This window comes from Oncorhynchus clarkii, chromosome 9 (assembly GCF_045791955.1).
Source record: "Oncorhynchus clarkii lewisi isolate Uvic-CL-2024 chromosome 9, UVic_Ocla_1.0, whole genome shotgun sequence".
Taxonomy (NCBI): Eukaryota; Metazoa; Chordata; class Actinopteri; order Salmoniformes; family Salmonidae; genus Oncorhynchus; species Oncorhynchus clarkii.
In genome coordinates this window covers 67,451,919-67,472,779 of record NC_092155.1, presented here as the reverse complement: position 1 = coordinate 67,472,779, position 20,861 = coordinate 67,451,919, and the positions used below count along the sequence as shown (strand labels likewise).

The 20,861-nt window shown below is 43.5% G+C and overlaps 1 protein-coding gene across 1 annotated transcript in view; it reads right to left on the bottom strand.

Annotated features, from left to right (window-relative positions):
- LOC139416822 (low-density lipoprotein receptor-related protein 1-like) overlaps positions 1-20,861 on the bottom strand; it is a 217,526-nt gene that overhangs the window by 41,340 nt on the left and 155,325 nt on the right. The window contains exons 47-64 of the mRNA XM_071165909.1: positions 19,900-20,028; positions 19,548-19,667; positions 19,230-19,343; positions 18,193-18,342; positions 17,829-17,951; positions 17,447-17,563; positions 17,126-17,254; positions 16,506-16,628; positions 13,639-13,779; positions 13,111-13,298; positions 10,930-11,113; positions 10,499-10,584; positions 8,375-8,494; positions 7,849-8,036; positions 6,697-6,902; positions 1,347-1,535; positions 1,057-1,205; positions 245-338 (exon numbers count right to left, since the gene is read on the bottom strand). Of these exons, the coding sequence (XP_071022010.1) occupies positions 245-338; positions 1,057-1,205; positions 1,347-1,535; positions 6,697-6,902; positions 7,849-8,036; positions 8,375-8,494; positions 10,499-10,584; positions 10,930-11,113; positions 13,111-13,298; positions 13,639-13,779; positions 16,506-16,628; positions 17,126-17,254; positions 17,447-17,563; positions 17,829-17,951; positions 18,193-18,342; positions 19,230-19,343; positions 19,548-19,667; positions 19,900-20,028 (2,550 nt within the window). The remainder of the gene's footprint in view (positions 1-244; positions 339-1,056; positions 1,206-1,346; positions 1,536-6,696; positions 6,903-7,848; positions 8,037-8,374; positions 8,495-10,498; positions 10,585-10,929; positions 11,114-13,110; positions 13,299-13,638; positions 13,780-16,505; positions 16,629-17,125; positions 17,255-17,446; positions 17,564-17,828; positions 17,952-18,192; positions 18,343-19,229; positions 19,344-19,547; positions 19,668-19,899; positions 20,029-20,861) is intronic.

Genomic DNA, 20,861 nt, shown 5'->3' with positions numbered 1-20,861 from the left:
AGTTTCACCAACCATCTTCCTCTCCTACCCTGTCGTCTCAGCCACCACAACCTCAGATCCCCGTAGAAACATCCATGAGACTTTGCATCCACATACTCCTCATTCACTCATCATCATTTACGTGGCACTGGCTTTGCCAAGGTCGTGGGTTCAATTCCCACAGGGACCACATACACACACTAGAAATGTATGCAGTCACTGTACTATACTGTAGTCACTTTGGATGAAAAAGTGGCTCACTCACGGCATTCTGCTGGCTCGTCCGAGTGATCCCCACAGTCGTCCTCCGTGTCACACTTCCACCAGAAGGGGATGCACTTGTCGTTCTTACACACAAACTGGACAAGGAGAGGAAAGAGGAGGAGAGAGGAGGAAAGAGGAGAGAGGAGGAGAGAGGAGGGGAGAGGAGCAGAGAGGAGATGAGGACAACGTTCACAGTCACTGCTGTTTTGTCTGTTCCTAAGGCTAGAACTGAGATTGGGAAACAATCTTTTCACATAATGCCCCTTCATACACGTATGATCTTGATGAGAAGGGAGGAGGAGAGAGGAGGAGAGAAGGGGGGAGGAGAGAAGAGGGAGAAGGAGATGAGGAGGAGAGGAGGAGAGAAGATGAGAGAAGAGGAGAGGAGAGAGGAGGGAGGAGGAGGAGAGAGGAGCAAGAGGAGGCGAGAGGAAGAGAGAGGAGGAGAGGGGACGGAGGAGAGAGGGAGAGGAAAGGAGGGTATTAGAGAGGAGGAGAGAGGAGGGAGGAAGAGAGAGTAGAGAGGACAGAGAAGGAGAGAGGAGGGAGGAGGAGAGAAGAGAGGAAATCAGAATAAAGGAGGAGAGGAGAACATAGAAGAAGAGGAGAGAGGAAGAGAGAAGGAGAGAAAAGGTGAGAGGAGGAGAAAGAGAAAGAGAGTGAACGCAAGCTGATGACACACTGTACAGTAGGTACTGTGGAGATAATTATGCTTAATTAACCAATCACAAAGCAGACCCCATTCCACAAAAGGCTCTGCTGCCCCCTAGCTGTCTGGCCCCCCTATGGCCATATCATCACACAGTCCCTCACCTGGCTGGCAGTGCAGTTGGACATGCAGGTGCGTCCATCGTTGGCCAGGTAGAAGTTGGTGGGACAGGCACACTTGTAGCCCCCTCCAGGGCTCAGCAGACACAGGTTACTACAGCCACCGTTGTCTGTCTGGCACGGGTGGTTAAACACTGGAACCATAGCAGGGAGAGGGAGACTGTTTCAACTGGAACAACCACATTGGGTGTGCGTGCTTGAGTGTGGTTGTGTGTGAGTATGTGTAAGTGTGTATGTGTGTGTGTGTATGTGTGTTGTACATGCGTATCTCGTACCCTCAGGCTGGCGGTAAGGGTGGTAGATGTGGATGTCCATGGGCCTGTGGAGGGTAGTGATCAGGGTGGTCTTGTTGATACCCAGGGTCTTGTGACACCTGTTGATGGACTTGGTCTCCCAGTCAGTCCAGTAGATGTACTCCTCAAACAGAGTCATGGCGAAGATGTGGGGGACGTCCTGGGTAAGCACTGTGGACACAAACACACAGCCATACAGTACTGAGGCAATTAGTATCACATTACATTGGGTTTTACCTGGCCACCACGTGACTTGACCAGGAAAACCTGGGTCCAAGACTTTTTCCTAGTCAGGTCATACGTAACTCTGGGGGCCATAATTACCTCACAATGTTGTCAGTCAAATAACCCATGGACACCCAATGCCCAACGACCAACACAAAGAAAATGGATATGGAGCATTAGACATTCATGACAGCACCTCACAACTTTATATCTGGGTTATGTAACATCATTAATATATATGGGTTATGTAGCATCACTACCTTATCTCTGGGTTACGTAGCATCATTACTATATATTGGTTATGTAGCATCATTACCTTATCTCTGGGTTATGTAGCATCATTACCTTATCTCTGGGTTATGTAGCATCATTACTATCTCTGGGTTATGAAGCATCATTACTATCTATGGGTTATGTAGCATCATTACTATCTCTGGTTTATGAAGCATCATTACTATCTCTGGGTTATGTAGCATCATTACCTTATATCTGGGTTATGTAGCATCATTACTATCTCTGGGTTATGTAGCACCATTACTATCTCTGGGTTATGTAGCACCATTACTATCTCTGGGTTATGTAGCATCATTACTATCTCTGGGCTATGTAGCACCATTACCATCTCTGGGTTATGTAACACCATTACTATCTCTGGGTTATGTAGCATCATTACTATCTCTGGGTTATCTAGCATCATTACTATCTCTGGGTTATGTAGCACCACTACCTTATCTCTGGGTTATGTATCATCATGACTATCTCTGGGTTATGTAGCATCATTACTATCTCTGGGTTATGTAACACCACTACCTTATCTCTGGGTTATGTATCATCATGACTATCTCTGGGTTATGTAGCATCATTACTATCTCTGGGCTATGTAGCACCATTACCTTATCTCTGGGTTATGTAGCACCATTACTATCTCTGGGTTATGTATCACCACTACCTTATCTCTGGGTTATGTATCACCATTACTATATCTGGGTTATGTAGCATCACTACTATCTCTGGGTTATGTAGCACCACTACTTTATATTTGGGTTATGTATCACCATTACTATCTCTGGGTTATGTATGACCATTACTATCTATGGGTTATGTATCACCACTACCTTATCTCTGGGTTATGTAGCACCATTACTATCTCTGGTTTATGAAGCATCATTACTATCTCTGGGTTATGTATCACCATTACTATCTCTGGGTTATGTATGACCATTACTATCTATGGGTTATGTATCACCACTATCTTATCTCTGGGTTATGTAGCACCATTACTATCTCTGGTTTATGAAGCATCATTACTATCTCTGGGTTATGTATCACCATTACTATCTCTGGGTTATGTATGACCACTACCTTATCTCTGGGTTATGTAGCATCACTACTACTATCTCTGGGTTATGTAGCACCACTACCTTATCTCTGGGTTATGAAGCATCATTACTATCTCTGGGTTATGTATCACCATTACTATCTCTGGGTTATGTAGCACCACTACTATCTCTGGGTTATGTAGCATCATTACTATCTCTGGGTTATGTAACACCATTACTATCTCTGGGTTATGCAACACCATTACTATCTCTGGGTTATGTAACACCATTACTATCTCTGGGTTATGTAGCACTATTACTATATCTGGGTTATGTAGCATCACTACTATCTCTGGGTTATGTAGCACCATTACTATCTCTGGGTTATGTAACACCATTACTATCTCTGGGTTATGTAACACCATTACTATATCTGGGTTATGTAGCACTATTACTATATCTGGGTTATGTAGCATCACTACTATCTCTGGGTTATGTAGCACCACTACTTTATATCTGGGTTATGTAGCATCACTATTATCTCTGCGTATTGTAGCATCATTACTTTAGCTCTGGGATATGTAGCATCACTACTATCTCTGGGTTATGTAGTATCACTACTATCTCTGGGTTATGTAGCACCATTACTATCTCTGGGCAATGTAGCATCACTACTATCTCTGGGTTATGTAGCATCACTACTATCTCTGGGTTATGTAGCACCATTACTATCTCTGGGCTATGTAGCATCACTACTATCTCTGGGCTATGTAGCATCACTACTATCTCTGGGTATTGTAGTATCACTACTATCTCTGGGTTATGTAGCACCATTACTATCTCTGGGCTATGTAGCATCACTACTATCTCTGGGTTATGTATAGCACCACTACTTTATATCTGGGTTATGTAGCACCATTACTATCTCTGGGTTATGTAGCACCATTACTATCTCTGGGTTATGTAGCACCATTACTATCTCTGGGTTATGTAGCATCACTACTATCTCTGGGTTATGTATAGCACCACTACTTTATCTCTGGGTTATGTAGCATCACTACTATCTCTGGGTTATGTAGCACCATTACTATCTCTGGGTTATGTAGCACCATTACTATATCTGGGTTATGTAGCATCACTACTATCTCTGGGTATTGTAGCATCACTACTATCTCTGGGTTATGTAGCACCATTACTATCTCTGGGTTATGTAGCATCATTACTATCTCTGGGCTATGTAGCACCATTACCATCTCTGGGTTATGTAGCACCACTACCTTATATCTGGGTTATGTAGCATCACTATTATCGCTGGGTATTGTAGCATCATTACTTTAGCTCTGGGATATGTAGCATCACTACTATCTCTGGGTTATGTAGTATCACTACTATCTCTGGGTTATGTAGCACCATTACTATCTCTGGGCTATGTAGCATCACTACTATCTCTGGGCTATGTAGCATCACTACTATCTCTGGGCTATGTAGCATCACTACTATCTCTGGGCTATGTAGCATCACTACTATCTCTGGGTATTGTAGTATCACTACTATCTCTGGGCTATGTAGCATCACTACTATCTCTGTGTTATGTAGTATCACTACTATCTCTGGGTTATGTAGCACCATTATGTATGTAGCATCACTACTATCTCTGGGTTATGAAGCATCACTACTATCTCTGGGTTATGTAGCACCACTACTTTATATCTGGGTATTGTAGCATCACTATTATCTCTGGGTATTGTAGTATCACTACTATCTCTGGGCTATGTAGCATCACTACTATCTCTGGGTATTGTAGCATCACTACTATCTCTGGTTTATGTAGCATCACTACTATCTCTGGGCTATGTAGTATCACTACTATCTCTGGGCTATGTAGCATCACTCTGGGCTATGTAGTATCACTATGTAGCACCACTCTCTGGGCTATAGTATCACTACTATCTCTGGGTATGTAGTATCACTACTATCTCTGGGTTATGTAGCACCACTACTTTATATCTATCTCTGGGTTATGTAGCACCACTACTTTATATCTGGGTTATCACTACTATCTCTGGTATGTAGCATCACTACTATCTCTGGGCTATGTATGTATCACTACTATCTCTGGGCTATGTAGTATCACTACTATCTCTGGGTTATGTAGTATCACTACTATCTCTGGGTTATGTAGCACCACTACTTTATATCTGGGTATTGTAGCATCACTATTATCTCTGGGTATTGTAGCATCACTACTATCTCTGGGCTATGTAGCATCACTACTATCTCTGGGCTATGTAGTATCACTACTATCTCTGGGCTATGTAGCATCACTACTATATCTGGGTTATGTAGCACCATTACTATCTCTGGGTTATGTAGTATCACTACTATCTCTGTGTTATGTAGTATCACTACTATCTCTGGGCTATGTAGTATCACTACTATCTCTGGGCTATGTAGTATCACTACTATCTCTGGGCTATGTAGCATCACTACTATCTCTGGGCTATGTAGTATCACTACTATCTCTGGGCTATGTAGTATCACTACTATCTCTGTGTTATGTAGTATCACTACTATCTCTGGGTTATGTAGCATCACTATTATCTCTGGGTATTGTAGCATCACTACTATCTCTGGGCTATGTAGCATCACTACTATCTCTGGGTATTGTAGTATCACTACTATCTCTGGGCTATGTAGCATCACTACTATCTCTGTGTTATGTAGTATCATTACTATCTCTGGGTTATGTAGCACCATTACTATCTCTGGGCTATGTAGCATCACTACTATCTCTGGGCTATGTAGCATCACTACTATCTCTGGGTTATGTAGCACCATTACTATCTCTGGGTTATGTAGCACCACTACTATCTCTGGGCTATGTAGCACCATTACTATCTGTGGGTTATTTAGCATGTTCTTAAATAAATCTACTTTGAAAGAAAAGTATACACCTCACACACATGGTTATGGGTTTAAAGAAGGAAGACACCTGTACCATGTCAGATATACAGTTGAAATGTATTACATTTAGAGTTTGCATTCCAGTACTACACTTTATATCACAGAAGACAACTAAACTGTTCGGCATAGTAACGGCAGATTTTTTGTGTGTTTTTTTAAACAATGTTGAAAAATATAAATAACATTCCACCCATGAGGCCACTAGAAGGCAATTTGGTCATCTGACTGCAAGAACGGTGTCCACCTACAAAACCAAAATATTTATTTGCTTCAGGCAATGGGAACCATGGTCAGTCAGGTCAGGACAAGGCCCACAGAACACACATACAGAACACACACAGAACTTTGGATCCCAACTCTACTATGAAACCTCCATAAAGACAAAGACATGGGCGAGGAGATAAATCATCTGAAGGCATGCTTTGTGTGCAGCATGCTCTAGTATCAAACTGAGGTTTGTGAATGTGAGGAATTCAAATCAGGAACTTCCTCTGTATCCCTGCATTCTTCTGCATGGCTGATTGGCTGACAGTAATTATGTATTGTTCTAAGTTTGGTAACAAGGTTGGGAATATTCAGATGTCATCCATGTGAGATCCTCATCAGTAGTCTGACAGAACAACAGTCTTCTTTCTCTCTCTCTGTCCATTGGGCCTGTGTACTGTGGCAGGGCTATCCCCAGCACCACTGTGACCTGGTCTATGGCATCATGTCGTGTGTGTGCGTTTTACATAATTACATAACCTATTATGCGACAGCGGTTTGATGTTCCATGATGGCAATTGTAATATAGTAATCTCTCTGTCTATGACAATATACATTACCCGTGTGTCTGTTACTCCCGTCCAGGCTGGCGAACTCGATGTAGTCCTCTCTGGCGTCGGCCCAGTAGATGCGGTCATTGATTAAGTCCAGCGTGAGGCCGTTGGGCCAGGTGATCTTATCCTCTACAATCACACTTCTGTTGGAGCCGTCCATCCCGATCCGCCCTATATGCGGGTTGTCCCCCCAGTCTGACCAATACAGGTACCTGAGGAACAGGACAGGGGACAGCATCATATTACACCATTACATCAGCATCACATTATTACATCAGCATCCCATTATTACACCATAACATCAAGATCACATTATTACACCATTACATCAGGATCACATTATTACACCATTACATCAGCATCCCATTATTTCACCATTACATCAGCATCATATTATTACACCATTACATCAGCATCCCATTATTACACCATTACATCAGTGTCACATTATTACACCATTACATCAGTGTCACATTATTACACCATTACATCAGGATCACATTATTACACCATTACATCAGCATCATATTATTACACCATTACATCAGCATCCCATTATTACACCATTACATCAACATCCCATTATTACACCATGGCCAGCGAAGAGCCCGGATCTCAATCCCATTGAGCACGTCTGGGACCTGTTGGATCGGAGGGTGAGGGATAGGGCCATTCCCCCTAGAAATGTCTGGGAACTTGCAGATGCCTTTGTGGAAGAGTGGGGTAACATCTCACAGCAAGAACTAGCAAATCTGGTGCAGTCCATGAGGAGGAGATGCACTGCAGTACTTAATGCAGCTGGTGGCCACACCAGATACTGACTGTTGCTTTTGATTTTGACCACCCCTTTGTTCAGGGACACATTATTCAATTTCTGTTAATCACATGTCTGTGAACTTGTTCAGTTTGTCTCAGTTGTTGAATCTTGTTCATCCAAATATTTACACATGTTAAATAAACACAGTTGACAGTGAGAGGACATTTTTTTGTTGCTGAGTTTAGTTGTAGCCTAAATCTGGACATGTTGTCAGGAAGAATATCTGTCCTTAATATACCATTATATTTCATTATCATGTGACAAAGCTCCAGTCTCAGACCATGCAGGAGTTTCTAGTGCAGTTTCTAGTACAGTATTATATTCTGGGCTGTGCCTCTTACCCGTTGCGTACGTCCAAAGCCACAGCGCGTGGTTCCCTCAGGCCGGCGTTCACCAAGACCGACCGAAAGGTTCCGTTGAGCTTGGACACCTCGATGGTGTCCCGCCCCTTATCACACCAGTAAAGGTTCCCTCCCACCCAGTCTACAGCCAATCCATCTGGGTTACTGAGGGAGGTCCGGTGCAGCACCTGGACAAGAGCCAATCAGAGAGTCAGATACTGGCTAACTGACCAACCAGAGAGTCATAGACTGGCCAACTGTCCAATCACAGCCACAGGAAGGCCAACTGACCAATAAGAGAGAAATAAACTAGCCTACTGTCTAATGAGAATCACAGACTGGGGAAATGTCCAATCCGAAAGTTACTAACAGGTCAGTTGCCCAACCAGAGAGACACAAAGAGGCCAACTGACCAATCAGAGTCACTAACAGATCAATGGTACAATCAGAGTCAAGGACTAGCCAGCTGTCCAGCTGTCCTTAGACTCAATGAGAGAGTCACAGACCGGACAACCGCCCTACTGACCTCTATGTTACTGCCGTTGATGTTCATGCGTCGTATCATGGAGCCCTGAGTGGTCACGTCTGTCCAGTAGAGCATCTGTTCTGCATAGTGGAAGTCCAGAGCCACTGCATTGTTCAGGCCCTGGTATCCACACACATACAGTTGAATTTGAGAAGTTTACATACACCTTAGCCAAAAACATTTAAACTCAGTTTCACAATTCCTGACATTTAATCCTAGTAAGAATTCCCTGTCTTTGGTCATTAAGGATCACCACTTTATTTTAAGAATGTGAAATGTCAGAATAAAAGTAGAGAGAATGATTTATTTCAGCTTTAATTTCTTTCATCACATTCCCAGTGGGTCAGAACTTTACATGCACTCAATTAGTATTTGGTAGCATTGCCTTTAAAATGTTTAACTTGGGTCAAACGTTTCGGGTAGCCTTCCACAAGCTTCCCACAATAAGTTGGGTGAATTTTGGTCCATTCCTCCTGACAAAGCTGGTGTAACTGAGTCAGGTTTGTAGGCATCCTTGCTCTCACACACTTTTTCAGTTCTGCCCACAAATTGTCTATAGGATAGCGGTCAGGGTTTTGTGATGGCCACTCCAATACCTTGACTTTGTTGTCCTTAAGCCATTTTGCCACAACTTTGGAAGTATGCTTGGGGTCATTGTCCATTTGGAAGACCCAATCGCAACCAAGCTTTAACTTCCTGACTGATGTTTTCAGATGTTGCTTCAATATATCCACATAATTTTCCTGCTCTTCATGCCATCTGCTTTGTGAAGTGCACCAGTCCCTCCTGCAGCAAAACACCCCCACAACATGATGCTGCCACCCCCTGTGCTTCACAGTTGGGATGGTGTTTTTTGGCTTGCAAGCCTCCCCCTTTTTCCTCCAAACATAACAATGGTCATTATGGCCAAACAGTTCTATTTTGGTTTCATTAGACCAGAGGACATTTCTCAAAAAAGTACGATCTTTGTCCCCATGTGCAGTTGCAAACCGTAGTCTGTCTTTTTATGGCGGTTTTTGAGCAGTGGCTTCTTCCTTGCTGAGAGGTCTTTCAGGTTATGTTAATAAAGGACTTGTTTTACTGTGGATATAGATACTTTTGTGCCCGTTTCCTCCAGCATCTTCACAAGGTCCTTTGCTGTTGTTCTGGGATTGATTTGCACTTTTCGCACCAAAGTACATTAATCTCTAGGAGACATAATGTGTCTCCTCCCTGAACGGTATGACGGCTGCGTGGTCCCATGGTGTTTATACTTGCGTACTATTGTTTGTACAGATGAACGTGGTACCTTCAGGCGTTTGGAAATTGCTCCCAAGGATGAACCAGACTTATGGAGGTCTACAAAATGTTTTATGAGGTCTTGGCTGATTTATTTTGATTTCCCCATGATGTCAAGCAAAGAGGCACTGAGTTTGAAGGTAGGCCTTGAAATACATCCACAGGTACACCTCCAATTGACTCAAATTATGTCAATTAGCCTATCAGAAGCTTCTAAAGCCATGACATAATTTTCTGGAATTTTCCAAGCTGTTTAAAGGCACAGTCAACTTAGTGTATGTAAACTTCTGACCCACTGGAATTGTGATACAGTGAATTATAAGTGAAATAATCTGTCTGTAAACAATTGTTGGGAAAATGACTTGTGTCATGCACAAAGTAGATGTCCTAACCGACTTGCCAAAACTATAGTTAGTTAACAAGACATTTGTGGAGTGGTTGAAAACAAGTTTTAATGACTCAAACCTAAGTGTATGTTAACTTCTGACTTCAACTGTACATTTTTAATTGGTTATTTGGATCCACAAATTACATTACACATGCATTCATTTTGAACTCAAATTATATTTCATTTGCAAAGATCATGCTTTGGATGTATATAATGTCTGGGCACCTAATCATGGAAACAACAATCATAGTCCCCTTCAGTTCACCAAGCATACACACTGGAATACACACACATGCACGCAAACACAAGACATACACATTCACACTCCAGGATACAGGATACATGATACAGGATACATGATGCATCAGGTATCACTATCACTGATTATGAATAATCATAAAAACTGACACATGGTTAACATTTAGCTCATTGTTTCCACACAGTGCTTGTTGTCCCACCTGTTTTATCAGGGTGTAGTTGGAACCATCCAGGCCCAGCTTCCTCAGGTAGTACCGATTAGCAAAGATCAGGAACGGCTCCTCATCTGTAGAGAGACAAACAGATTGGGGAAAGGGGCTCTGTTCATGGTTGAACTTGTCACAAAGAAAGACATTTTTTTTTTTACCAGCTAAGTTGACTGAGAACACATACTCATTTATAGCAATGACCTGGCGACTAGTTACAAGGGAGAGGAGTGGGGATGAATGAGCCATATGGAAGCTGGGGATGAATGGTAGGAGGGTCAGGTTGGAAATTGAACCACTTACAGCTGGGCCATGTTCCTTGGGGCACACAATGGAAGACGTTTGAAAACATTTTGCAATGGAAAACAAAAATTAAAAGTTGTTACTGGACCTTAAGTCCAAGACGTCCTCGCTGTTGGTCTTACCAGAGGTGGACTTGCAGACAGTAGGATTGTCAGGTCGTAGCTGGAAGCCCTCCACACAGAGACAGTGGAAGGATCCGTGTGTATTGATACAGCGCTGGGTACAGGGGTAGGACGTGGTACACTCATCTATATCCACACACGTCTTCCCATCGCGCTTCAGCTGGAAGCCAGGGTGACACCTGCACTGTAGGGACCCAGGGGACACACAGACAACATGTCAATACAGTAGAACACTGTAGAGACACAGGGGACACACAGACAACATGTCAATACAGTAGAACACTGTAGAGACCCAGGGGACACACAGACAACATGTCAATACAGTAAAACACTGTAGAGACCCAGGGGACACACAGACAACATTTCAATACAGTAGAACACTGTAGAGACACAGGGGACACACAGACAACATGTCAATACAGTAGAACACTGTAGAGACACAGGGGACACACAGACAACATGTCAATACAGTAGAACACCGTAGAGACACAGGGGACACACAGACAACATGTCAATACAGTAGAACACTGTAGAGACCCAGGGGACACACAGACAACATGTCAATACAGTAGAACACTGTAGAGATCCAGGGGACACACAGACAACATTTCAATACAGTAGAACACTGTAGAGACACAGGGGACACACAGACAACATGTCAATACAGTAGAACACCGTAGAGACCCAGGGGACACACAGACAACATGTCAATACAGTATAACACTGTAGAGACCCAAGGGACACACAGACAACATGTCAATACAGTAGAACACTGTAGAGATCCAGGGGACACACAGACAACATTTCAATACAGTAGAACACTGTAGAGACACAGGGGACACACAGACAACATGTCAATACAGTACACTGTACAGACACACAGACAACATGTCAATACAGTATAACACTGTAGAGACCCCAGGGACACACATACAACATTTCAATACAGTAGAACACTGTAGAGACCCAAGGGACACACAGACAACATTTCAATACAGTAGAACACTGTAGAGACCCAAGGGACACACAGACAACATGTCAATACAGTAGGTCAGTGCTGTACCAGCAGATTCACACTGTTCACCAACAGTTCATGTAGAGCAGACAGCTGAACTACAGGAGGGTGATGAGACTGATCTACAGGAGGGTGATGAGACTGAGCTACAGGAGGGTGATGAGACTGATCTACAGGAGGGTGATGAGACTGAACTACAGGAGGGTGATGAGACTGAGCTACAGGAGGGTGATGAGACTGAGCTACAGGAGGGTCATGAGACTGAGCTACAGGAGGGTCATGAGACTGAGCTACAGGAGGGTGATGAGACTACAGGAGGGTGATGAGACTGAGCTACAGGAGGGTGATGAGCTACAGGAGGGTCATGAACTACAGGAGGGTGATAAGAGATCTATAGGAGGGTGATGAGACTGAGCTACAGGAGGGTGATGAGACTGAGCTACAGGAGGGTGATGCGACTGAGCTACAGGAGGGTCATGAGACTGAGCTACAGGAGGGTCATGAGACTGAGCTACAGGAGGGTGATGAGATTGATCTATAGGAGGGTGATGAGACTGAGCTACAGGAGGGTGATGAGACTGAACTACAGGAGGGTGATGAGACTGAACTACAGGAGGGTGATGAGACTGAGCTACATGAGGGTGATGAGACTGAGCTACAGGAGGGTGATGAGACTGAACTACAGGAGGGTGATGAGACTGAACTACAGGAGGGTGATGAGACAGCTACAGGAGTGTGATGAGACTGAGCTACAGGAGGGGGATGAGACTGAGCTACAGGAGGGAGATGAGACTGAACTACAGGAGGGTGATGAGACTGAGCTACAGGAGGGGGATGAGACTGAGCTACAGGAGGGAGATGAGACTGAACTATAGGAGGGTGATGAGACTGAGCTACAGGAGGGTGATGAGACTGAGCTACAGGAGGGTGATGAGTGAGCTACAGGAGGGTGATGAGACTGAGCTACAGGAGGGTGATGAGACTGTGCTACAGGAGGGAGATGAGACTGAGCTACAGGAGGGAGATGAGACTGAGCTACAGGAGGGAGATGAGACTGAGCTGGAGGGATTTGATTATGTTGCAGAATCTCCAGGTTGTATTACACTGGTAGAAATATTGCAAACGTGCACACAAACTACATGCAGACGCACACACACGCCCCTTACCTTGAAACCTATCTTGAGGTCCTCACAGAGCTGAGAGCAGCCACTCTGCTTGCTGTTGAGACACTCGTTGATGAAGCAGTTGAGTTCGTCAGAGCCGTCGCCACAGTCGTCGTTATGGTCACACAGCAACGTCTCGTTAAGACACTTCCCGGTACGACACATGTAGGCAGACTCATTACACTTCCTCTCTGTTGATGGAAGAAGATCAATTTAGGTTTTGCAGACTGAATAGCTGATAGCTCAAACTAGTAAGGTTGCTCTACTGCAATGGCCAGAGAGAACATGAATGTGTCTGAGTCAAACTAAACCTGCCAAGAAGGATGCTATGGTATTTTTAGCAGAAGCCATAGGCAATTACACTTGTTAACAATGTAAGAACAATATTACACACAAAAGCTGTGATAGGTACTGTGCATGTCTACAGTACAGATGTAAACCACAGTGTGTCCGTCTGTCTGTCTGTCTGTCTGTCTGTCTGTCTGTCTGTCTGTCTGTCTGTCTGTCTGTCTGTCTGTCTGTCTGTCTGACCTGAGTCTGTGCAGTGGGGGTTCTTGGGGACCTCGTCTGAGCGGTCCTGACAGTCAAACTCTCCGTCACACTCCCAGACCTTCTGGTTGAGGCAGCGGCCGTTGGTACAGCGGAACTCCCCTGGCCCACACGTTGGGTACTCTACAGAACAATACCACAATCACAAGTGTATTTTCGAGGGTACATTAGTTTAAATACATTTGTAACCAGGGGAACATATTTTTTGGAGAGTGCAGGACGAGAGATGCGAAGAGACAGTACTGAGGCATTTAACCCTGTTCTCTCTACCCATCTCTCATTTAACCCTGTTCTCTCTGCCCATCTCTCATTTAACCCTGTTCTCTCTGTCCATCTCTCATTTAACCCCGTTCTCTCTCCCCATCTCTCATTTAACCCCATTCTCTCTGCCCATCACTCATTTAACCCTGTTCTCTCTCCTCATCTCTCATTTAACCCCATTCTCTCTGACCTTCTCTCATTTAACCCTGTTCTCTCTCCCCATCTCTCATTTAACCCTGTTCTCTCTGCCCATCTCTCATTTAACCCCATTCTCTCTGTCCATCTCTCATTTAACCCCATTCTCTCTGTCCATCTCTCATTTAACCCTGTTCTCTCTCCTCATCTTTCATTTAACCCCATTCTCTCTGCCCATCTCTCATTTAACCCTGTTCTCTCTCCCCATCTCTCATTTAACCCCATTCTCTCTGCCTATCTCTCATTTAACCCCATTCTCTCTGTCCATCTCTCATTTAACCCCGTTCTCTCTGTCCATCTCTCATTTAACCCCATTCTCTCTGTCCATCTCTCATTTAACCCTGTTCTCTCTCCCCATCTCTCATGTAACCCTGTTCTCTCTGCCCATCTCTCATTTAACCCCATTCTCTCTGTCCATCTCTCATTTAACCCCATTCTCTCTGTCCATCTCTCATTTAACCCTGTTCTCTCTCCCCATCTCTCATTTAACCCCATTCTCTCTGCCTATCTCTCATTTAACCCCATTCTCTCTGTCCATCTCTCATTTAACCCCGTTCTCTCTGTCCATCTCTCATTTAACCCTGTTCTCTCTCCCCATCTCTCATTTAACCCTGTTCTCTCTGCCCATCTCTCATTTAACCCCATTCTCTCTGTCCATCTCTCATTTAACCCCATTCTCTCTGTCCATCTCTCATTTAACCCTGTTCTCTCTCCTCATCTCTCATTTAACCCCATTCTCTCTGCCCATCTCTCATTTAACCCCGTTCTCTCTCCCCATCTCTCATTTAACCCCGTTCTCTCTCCCGATCTCTCATTTAACCTCATTCTCTCTGTCCATCTCTCATTTAACCCTGTTCTCTCTCCCCATCTCTCATTTAACCCCCTTCTCTCTGTCCATCTCTCTTTTAACCCCGTTATCTCTGTCCATCTCTCATTTAACCCCGTTCTCTCTGTCCATCTATCATTTAACCCCATTATCTCTGCCCATCTCTCATTTAACCCTGTTCTCTCTGTCCATCTCTCATTTAACCCCATTCTCTCTGTCCATCTCTCATTTAACCCCATTCTCTCTGTCCATCTCTCATTTAACCCCATTCTCTCTGCCTATCTCTCATTTAACCCCATTCTCACTCTCCATCTCTCATTTAACCCTGTTCTCTCTGCCCATCTCTCATTTAACCCCATTCTCTCTGTCCATCTCTCATTTAACCCTGTTCTCTCTCCCCATCTCTCATTTAACCCCATTCTCTCTGCCCATCTCTCATTTAACCCCATTCTCTCTGTCCATCTCTCATTTAACCCCATTCTCTCTGCCTATCTCTCATTTAACCCCATTCTCTCTCCCCATCTCTCATTTAACCCTGTTCTCTCTGCCCATCTCTCATTTAACCCTGTTCTCTCTCCTCATCTCTCATTTAACCCCATTCTCTCTGCCCATCTCTCATTTAACCCTGTTCTCTCTCCCCATCTCTCATTTAACCCCATTCTCTCTGCCTATCTCTCATTTAACCCCATTCTCTCTGTCCATCTCTCATTTAACCCCGTTCTCTCTGTCCATCTCTCATTTAATCCCATTCTCTCTGCCCATCACTCATTTAACCCTGTTCTCTCTGTCCATCTCTCATTTAATCCCATTCTCTCTGCCCATCACTCATTTAACCCTGTTCTCTCTGTCCATCTCTCATTTAACCCTATTCTCTCTGCCCATCTCTCATTTAACCCCATTCTCTCTGTCCATCTCTCATTTAACCCCATTCTCTCTGTCCATCTCTCATTTAACCCTGTTCTCTCTCCCCATCTCTCATTTAACCCCATTCTCTCTGTCCATCTCTCATTTAACCCGTTCTCTCTGTCCATCTCTCATTTAACCCCGTTCTCTCTGCCTATCTCTCATTTAACCCCATTCTCTCTGTCCTTCTCTCATTTAACCCCATTCTCTCTGTCCATCTCTCATTTAACCCCGTTCTCTCTGCCTATCTCTCATTTAACCCCATTCTCTCTGTCCATCTCTCATTTAACCCCATTCTCTCTGTCCATCTCTCATTTAACCCCGTTCTCTCTGTCCATCTCTCATTTAACCCCGTTCTCTCTGCCTATCTCTCATTTAACCCCATTCTCTCTGTCCTTCTCTCATTTAACCCCATTCTCTCTGTCCATCTCTCATTTAACCCTGTTCTCTCTCCCCATCTCTCATTTAACCCCATTCTCTCTGTCCATCTCTCATTTAACCCCATTCTCTCTGTCCATCTCTCATTTAACCCCATTCTCTCTGTCCATCTCTCATTTAACCCCATTCTCTCTGTCCATCTCTCATTTAACCCCATTCTCTCTGTCCATCTCTCCATAGGCCTTTCTCTTCTCCTATGTTGTCATGCTGCATCACAAACACTCACCACACTCTGGGGACTCGTCTGATCCGTCAGAGCAGTCCATGTCATGGTCACACACAAAGTGCTTGGGGATACAATGTCTGTTCTGACACATGAACTCATTCTCATCACAGGTGTTGTTGTACACTGACAGAGAGAGAGACACAGACACAGACAGAGACACAGACAGAGACACAGACAGACAGAAAAAGAAGAGATAAATAGACAGAGAAAGGGTTAGCAAACAGAGGCTATTGAAAGAATGAATGATACATACCCTTAGCAGTCTAACAATAGTCTGCAGATCCTCTGCTAATCAAATCGTTAAGATGAATCATAAAAAGACAATGGAAGTCTCATGTCTTCCCATTCATCTATTAATACCTCAGCGAAATGTTGTAGTTTATAATTGGTTGCATTATCCAAACCCAATAGAGCCGTGTGACTCAAATGAGTCTTATGAGAGATTTAGTGTGAGTGTTAACGTGTCCTTCTCCTACTCACTGAAGCCAGCCTTGATGGGTACCAGTCATATAGACACAGTTACTAAATCCAGTTCAGATCAACTGTGGTGATTATTAGGACATTTGTGAATGTGTTGAGGTTGTCCTCACGCTACAGAACTGTAGAAGACTCCCACTCACAGCAGCCAGCCTTGATGCTCTCGTCAGCCCCGTCCAGACAGTCCTTGTCCCCGTCACACTTCCAGCGCTGAGGGACACACACATGAGTGCCGGGACACTGGAACGCCTCCGGGCTGCACGTCTTAGTTTCTATGGTGACGTAGGCGATATGAACAGGTTAGATAACTCTAGACTAGTAGTTGTCATAAATTCAATTAAAATGATCAGCAGATTTAATTTTATTTGTCAACAAATAAAATCTATTGATCTATTAATTGACAATGTAGACAACTGTGTCTGATATGGGCCATAGATCATATAGGTGTGGGATGAGTCACTCACTGCATCTGTCGTCCTCGTCAGATTTGTCCCCACAGTCGTTGGCACCGTCACACACCCAGTGGTTAGAGATACAGCGATGGTTCCCACACTCAAACTCAGTGGATGTACAGAACTTATCTGCAAAGACAGAGGAACATTTGTATTCAACGTAATCTGGGTTACATTTGTTTCAGAATACATTTATCACCAAATTTACCACAATATATTGAAATGACTTATTTAAATGAACTATTCAACTTTGATCCCGTGGTTGTTGTGTTTATCTATTCAAAACACTGTCTTGATCTTTGTGTCACTACAGTACAGTTCAAAGTTGTGTATTACATCAGCTAAGGGAATGGGGGAAGGACAGAAGGTATCTATATAGGGCAAGTAGACTGACCACAGTGGGTCTCGTCAGCGCCGTTCTCACAGTCGTTCTCCTTGTCACAGGTCCAGCTCATAGGGATACAGCGACCACTGGGGCACGCAAAGAAGTTCACTGGGCACTTCAGCTTCTTCTTGTCTGGTAGAGAGTGTATATAATAAATACAAAATAACAGTTTTGAATATCGTTCTGCTATGAGTCAGACCTGTGGTACAAATAGCTATGCTTTGTTGCCTAATAGAATAGTCCCAAAAGTGCATTTTGGCACTCCCAGGCAGGCTAAAGCAAATGCTCAAAGTGTTTGAAAGTAAACACATACTATTTGAACCCATGAAACAATGATTTCCCTAAAAGGAGAAAGGCCAGATCTGTCTGTTACCTGGGCAGTTCCTCTCGTCTGAGAAGTCTCCACAGTCGTTGTTACCGTCACACTTCCAGGAAGGCAGATAGCACAGTGTGGTCCTCTCACAGCTCTGGAAGGTCGCCCCCTTCACCCCCAGACGGAAGTAGCGAGAACAGTCAGTTGGCACTGGGGAGGAGGGACATTATACATCAGTGGTGTAAAGTACTTCAGTAAAAATACTTTAAAGTACTACGTAAGTAGTTTTTTGGGGGTATCTGTACTTTACTATTTATATTTTTGACATCTTTTGCTTTTTACTCCACACATTTTCCCTGACACCCAAAAGTACTTATTACATTTTGAATGCTTCGCAGGACAGGAAAATGGTCCAATTCACACACGTATCAAGAGAACATCCCTGGGTATTCCTACTGCCTCTGATCTGGCGGACTCACTAAACATAAATGCTTTGTTTGTAAAATGATGTCTGAGTGCACCCCTAGCTATCCGTAAATAAAAATAAAATTGTGGTGTCTGGTTTTCTTAATATAAGGAATGTGAAATGATTTATACTTTTACTTTTGATACTTAAGTATATTTTAGCAATTCCATTTACTTTTTATACTGAAGTATATTTAAAACCAAATACTTTTAGACTTTCACTCAAGTAATATTTTACTGGGTGACTTTCACTTTTACTTAAGTCATTTTCTATTAGGATATCTTTACTTTTACTTCAGTAGGACAATAGTTTACTTTTCCAACACTGGTGACATTAGTGGTTAGTTGTGGGGGAGTATTATCTGTACATTCAACATGGAGTGTGTATGAAAGTGCATCATATCCCCTATATAGGGCCTACTTGGTTAAATAAAGGTAATGTCATTTTTAAAAATTAAATAAATAGTACACTACCACAGTCTGGGCCATGTCCTAATGCACAGGGAATAGTGTCAGAGGAATCCAAGCTGATCTGCAGTTCTTCATTAGTGATACAGGATGGGTCAGAGAAATAGCTTTAACAATTTTTATTCAATAGATATCCAACATGTAAAGACGGCCTGTAGACTTACAGCAGTTCATCTCATCACTGGCGTCCTCACAGTTGACCACCTGGTCACAGCGGCTGGAGTTGGAGATGCAGCTTCCATCTCGACACCGGAACTCTGCAGCTTTGCAGAGGGTCACTGGAGAACACACACACAACACAATGGATATAGTAATATGGACACACACAGTCACACCATGACACACACACACACACACACAGTCACACCATGACACACACAACACAATGGATATAGTAATATGAACACACACACAACACAATGGATATAGTAATATGGACACACACAGTCACACTATGACACACACACACACACAGGACTTACTGTTGCAGGGCAGCTCGTCTGAGTGATCTCCACAGTCGTCAGTCCCATCACACCAGAACATGTGGCCGATACAGCGTCCATTGATACATCGCCTGTAGCCTTTCTTACACAGACGGTTCGCTGCAGAGAGAAAGACCAGCATTAGAAGAGTTGTTCTCCAGTTGTCTTACTATGACTAAATTCTATCTCCTGAAATTAAATTGACATCCAATTTTCTTCCTTTTGTGGTACAAAGATTGAGAACAGCAACACTGTGCTAACTGACAATGTAATTCAAGCCTAGATTCCGAGTACTCAGATTGCAGACATGCATTGCGCAAGCAGACACACGCTCGTACGCACACAGACTCACCGCAGTAGGACTGTTTCTCGTCTGACTTGTCCTTGCAGTGGGCCATGCCATCACAGGTCAGGCTGTAGTTGATGCAATCACCGTTGCCACACTCAAAGTCATCCACACTACCACACAACGCGTTCAGAGCTACAGTAGTAGGACCAAGGAGAGATGGAGATACAGTCAGCACCATGTATCCTAACCAGACTGGACCCTTTTAATAGGGATAGCCCCCTTTTTTTAAAATGTTTTGCCTAAAATGACCATTTGAAATGGTGCCATTTGAAAGGAAACACTTTGAAGTTTGTGGAAATGTGAATTGAATGTAGAGGAATATAAGACAATAGATCTGGTAGAAGAAAATAGAAAGAACAAAACAAGCAGTTTTTTTCTACCACCATCTTTGAAATGCAACAGAAAGGTCCCAGTTCTAGCCATCACTCTGGTTGTAATTCCAATGGTGTCCACAAGATGGCAGCAGTGTATGTGCAAAGTTCAGACGGATAACTTGAAGTATGAGCGAACTACATGACATTTAGTGTGAAGTCACCCAGGTACATTTGGGAAAAGCATTCATATTACATTTTTCTGCAAGAATATCGTCAAATCTGTAAACTTGGACTTTGATTTAGCTTTTCCAGTATTAGTAGCCATATTATAAGTGAAATATTTGTAACACAACCAGTTTTCATAACTTCATATCTATGAATACTCTTATAATTTTTGTCCAAAACTAAAAGGCATGCTGTCGCACAATGTTAGCAGGTACATTTTGCGACAAATTCAGGGTTTCTGGATAGCTTTGTTTGACCCCGATTGGTGCTTATTTGACAAAGTTAGAGTCGATCAAGTGAAGACCGCCCGCGCCATCGGCGTGCCATGAAGGCGTCGCTCTCTGACCAAATTTGGTGTCCTATAGGATATACTACAACCCTAATGATATAGTGAAGTCTGGTTACATTTTAGGATCTCTGAGGAAT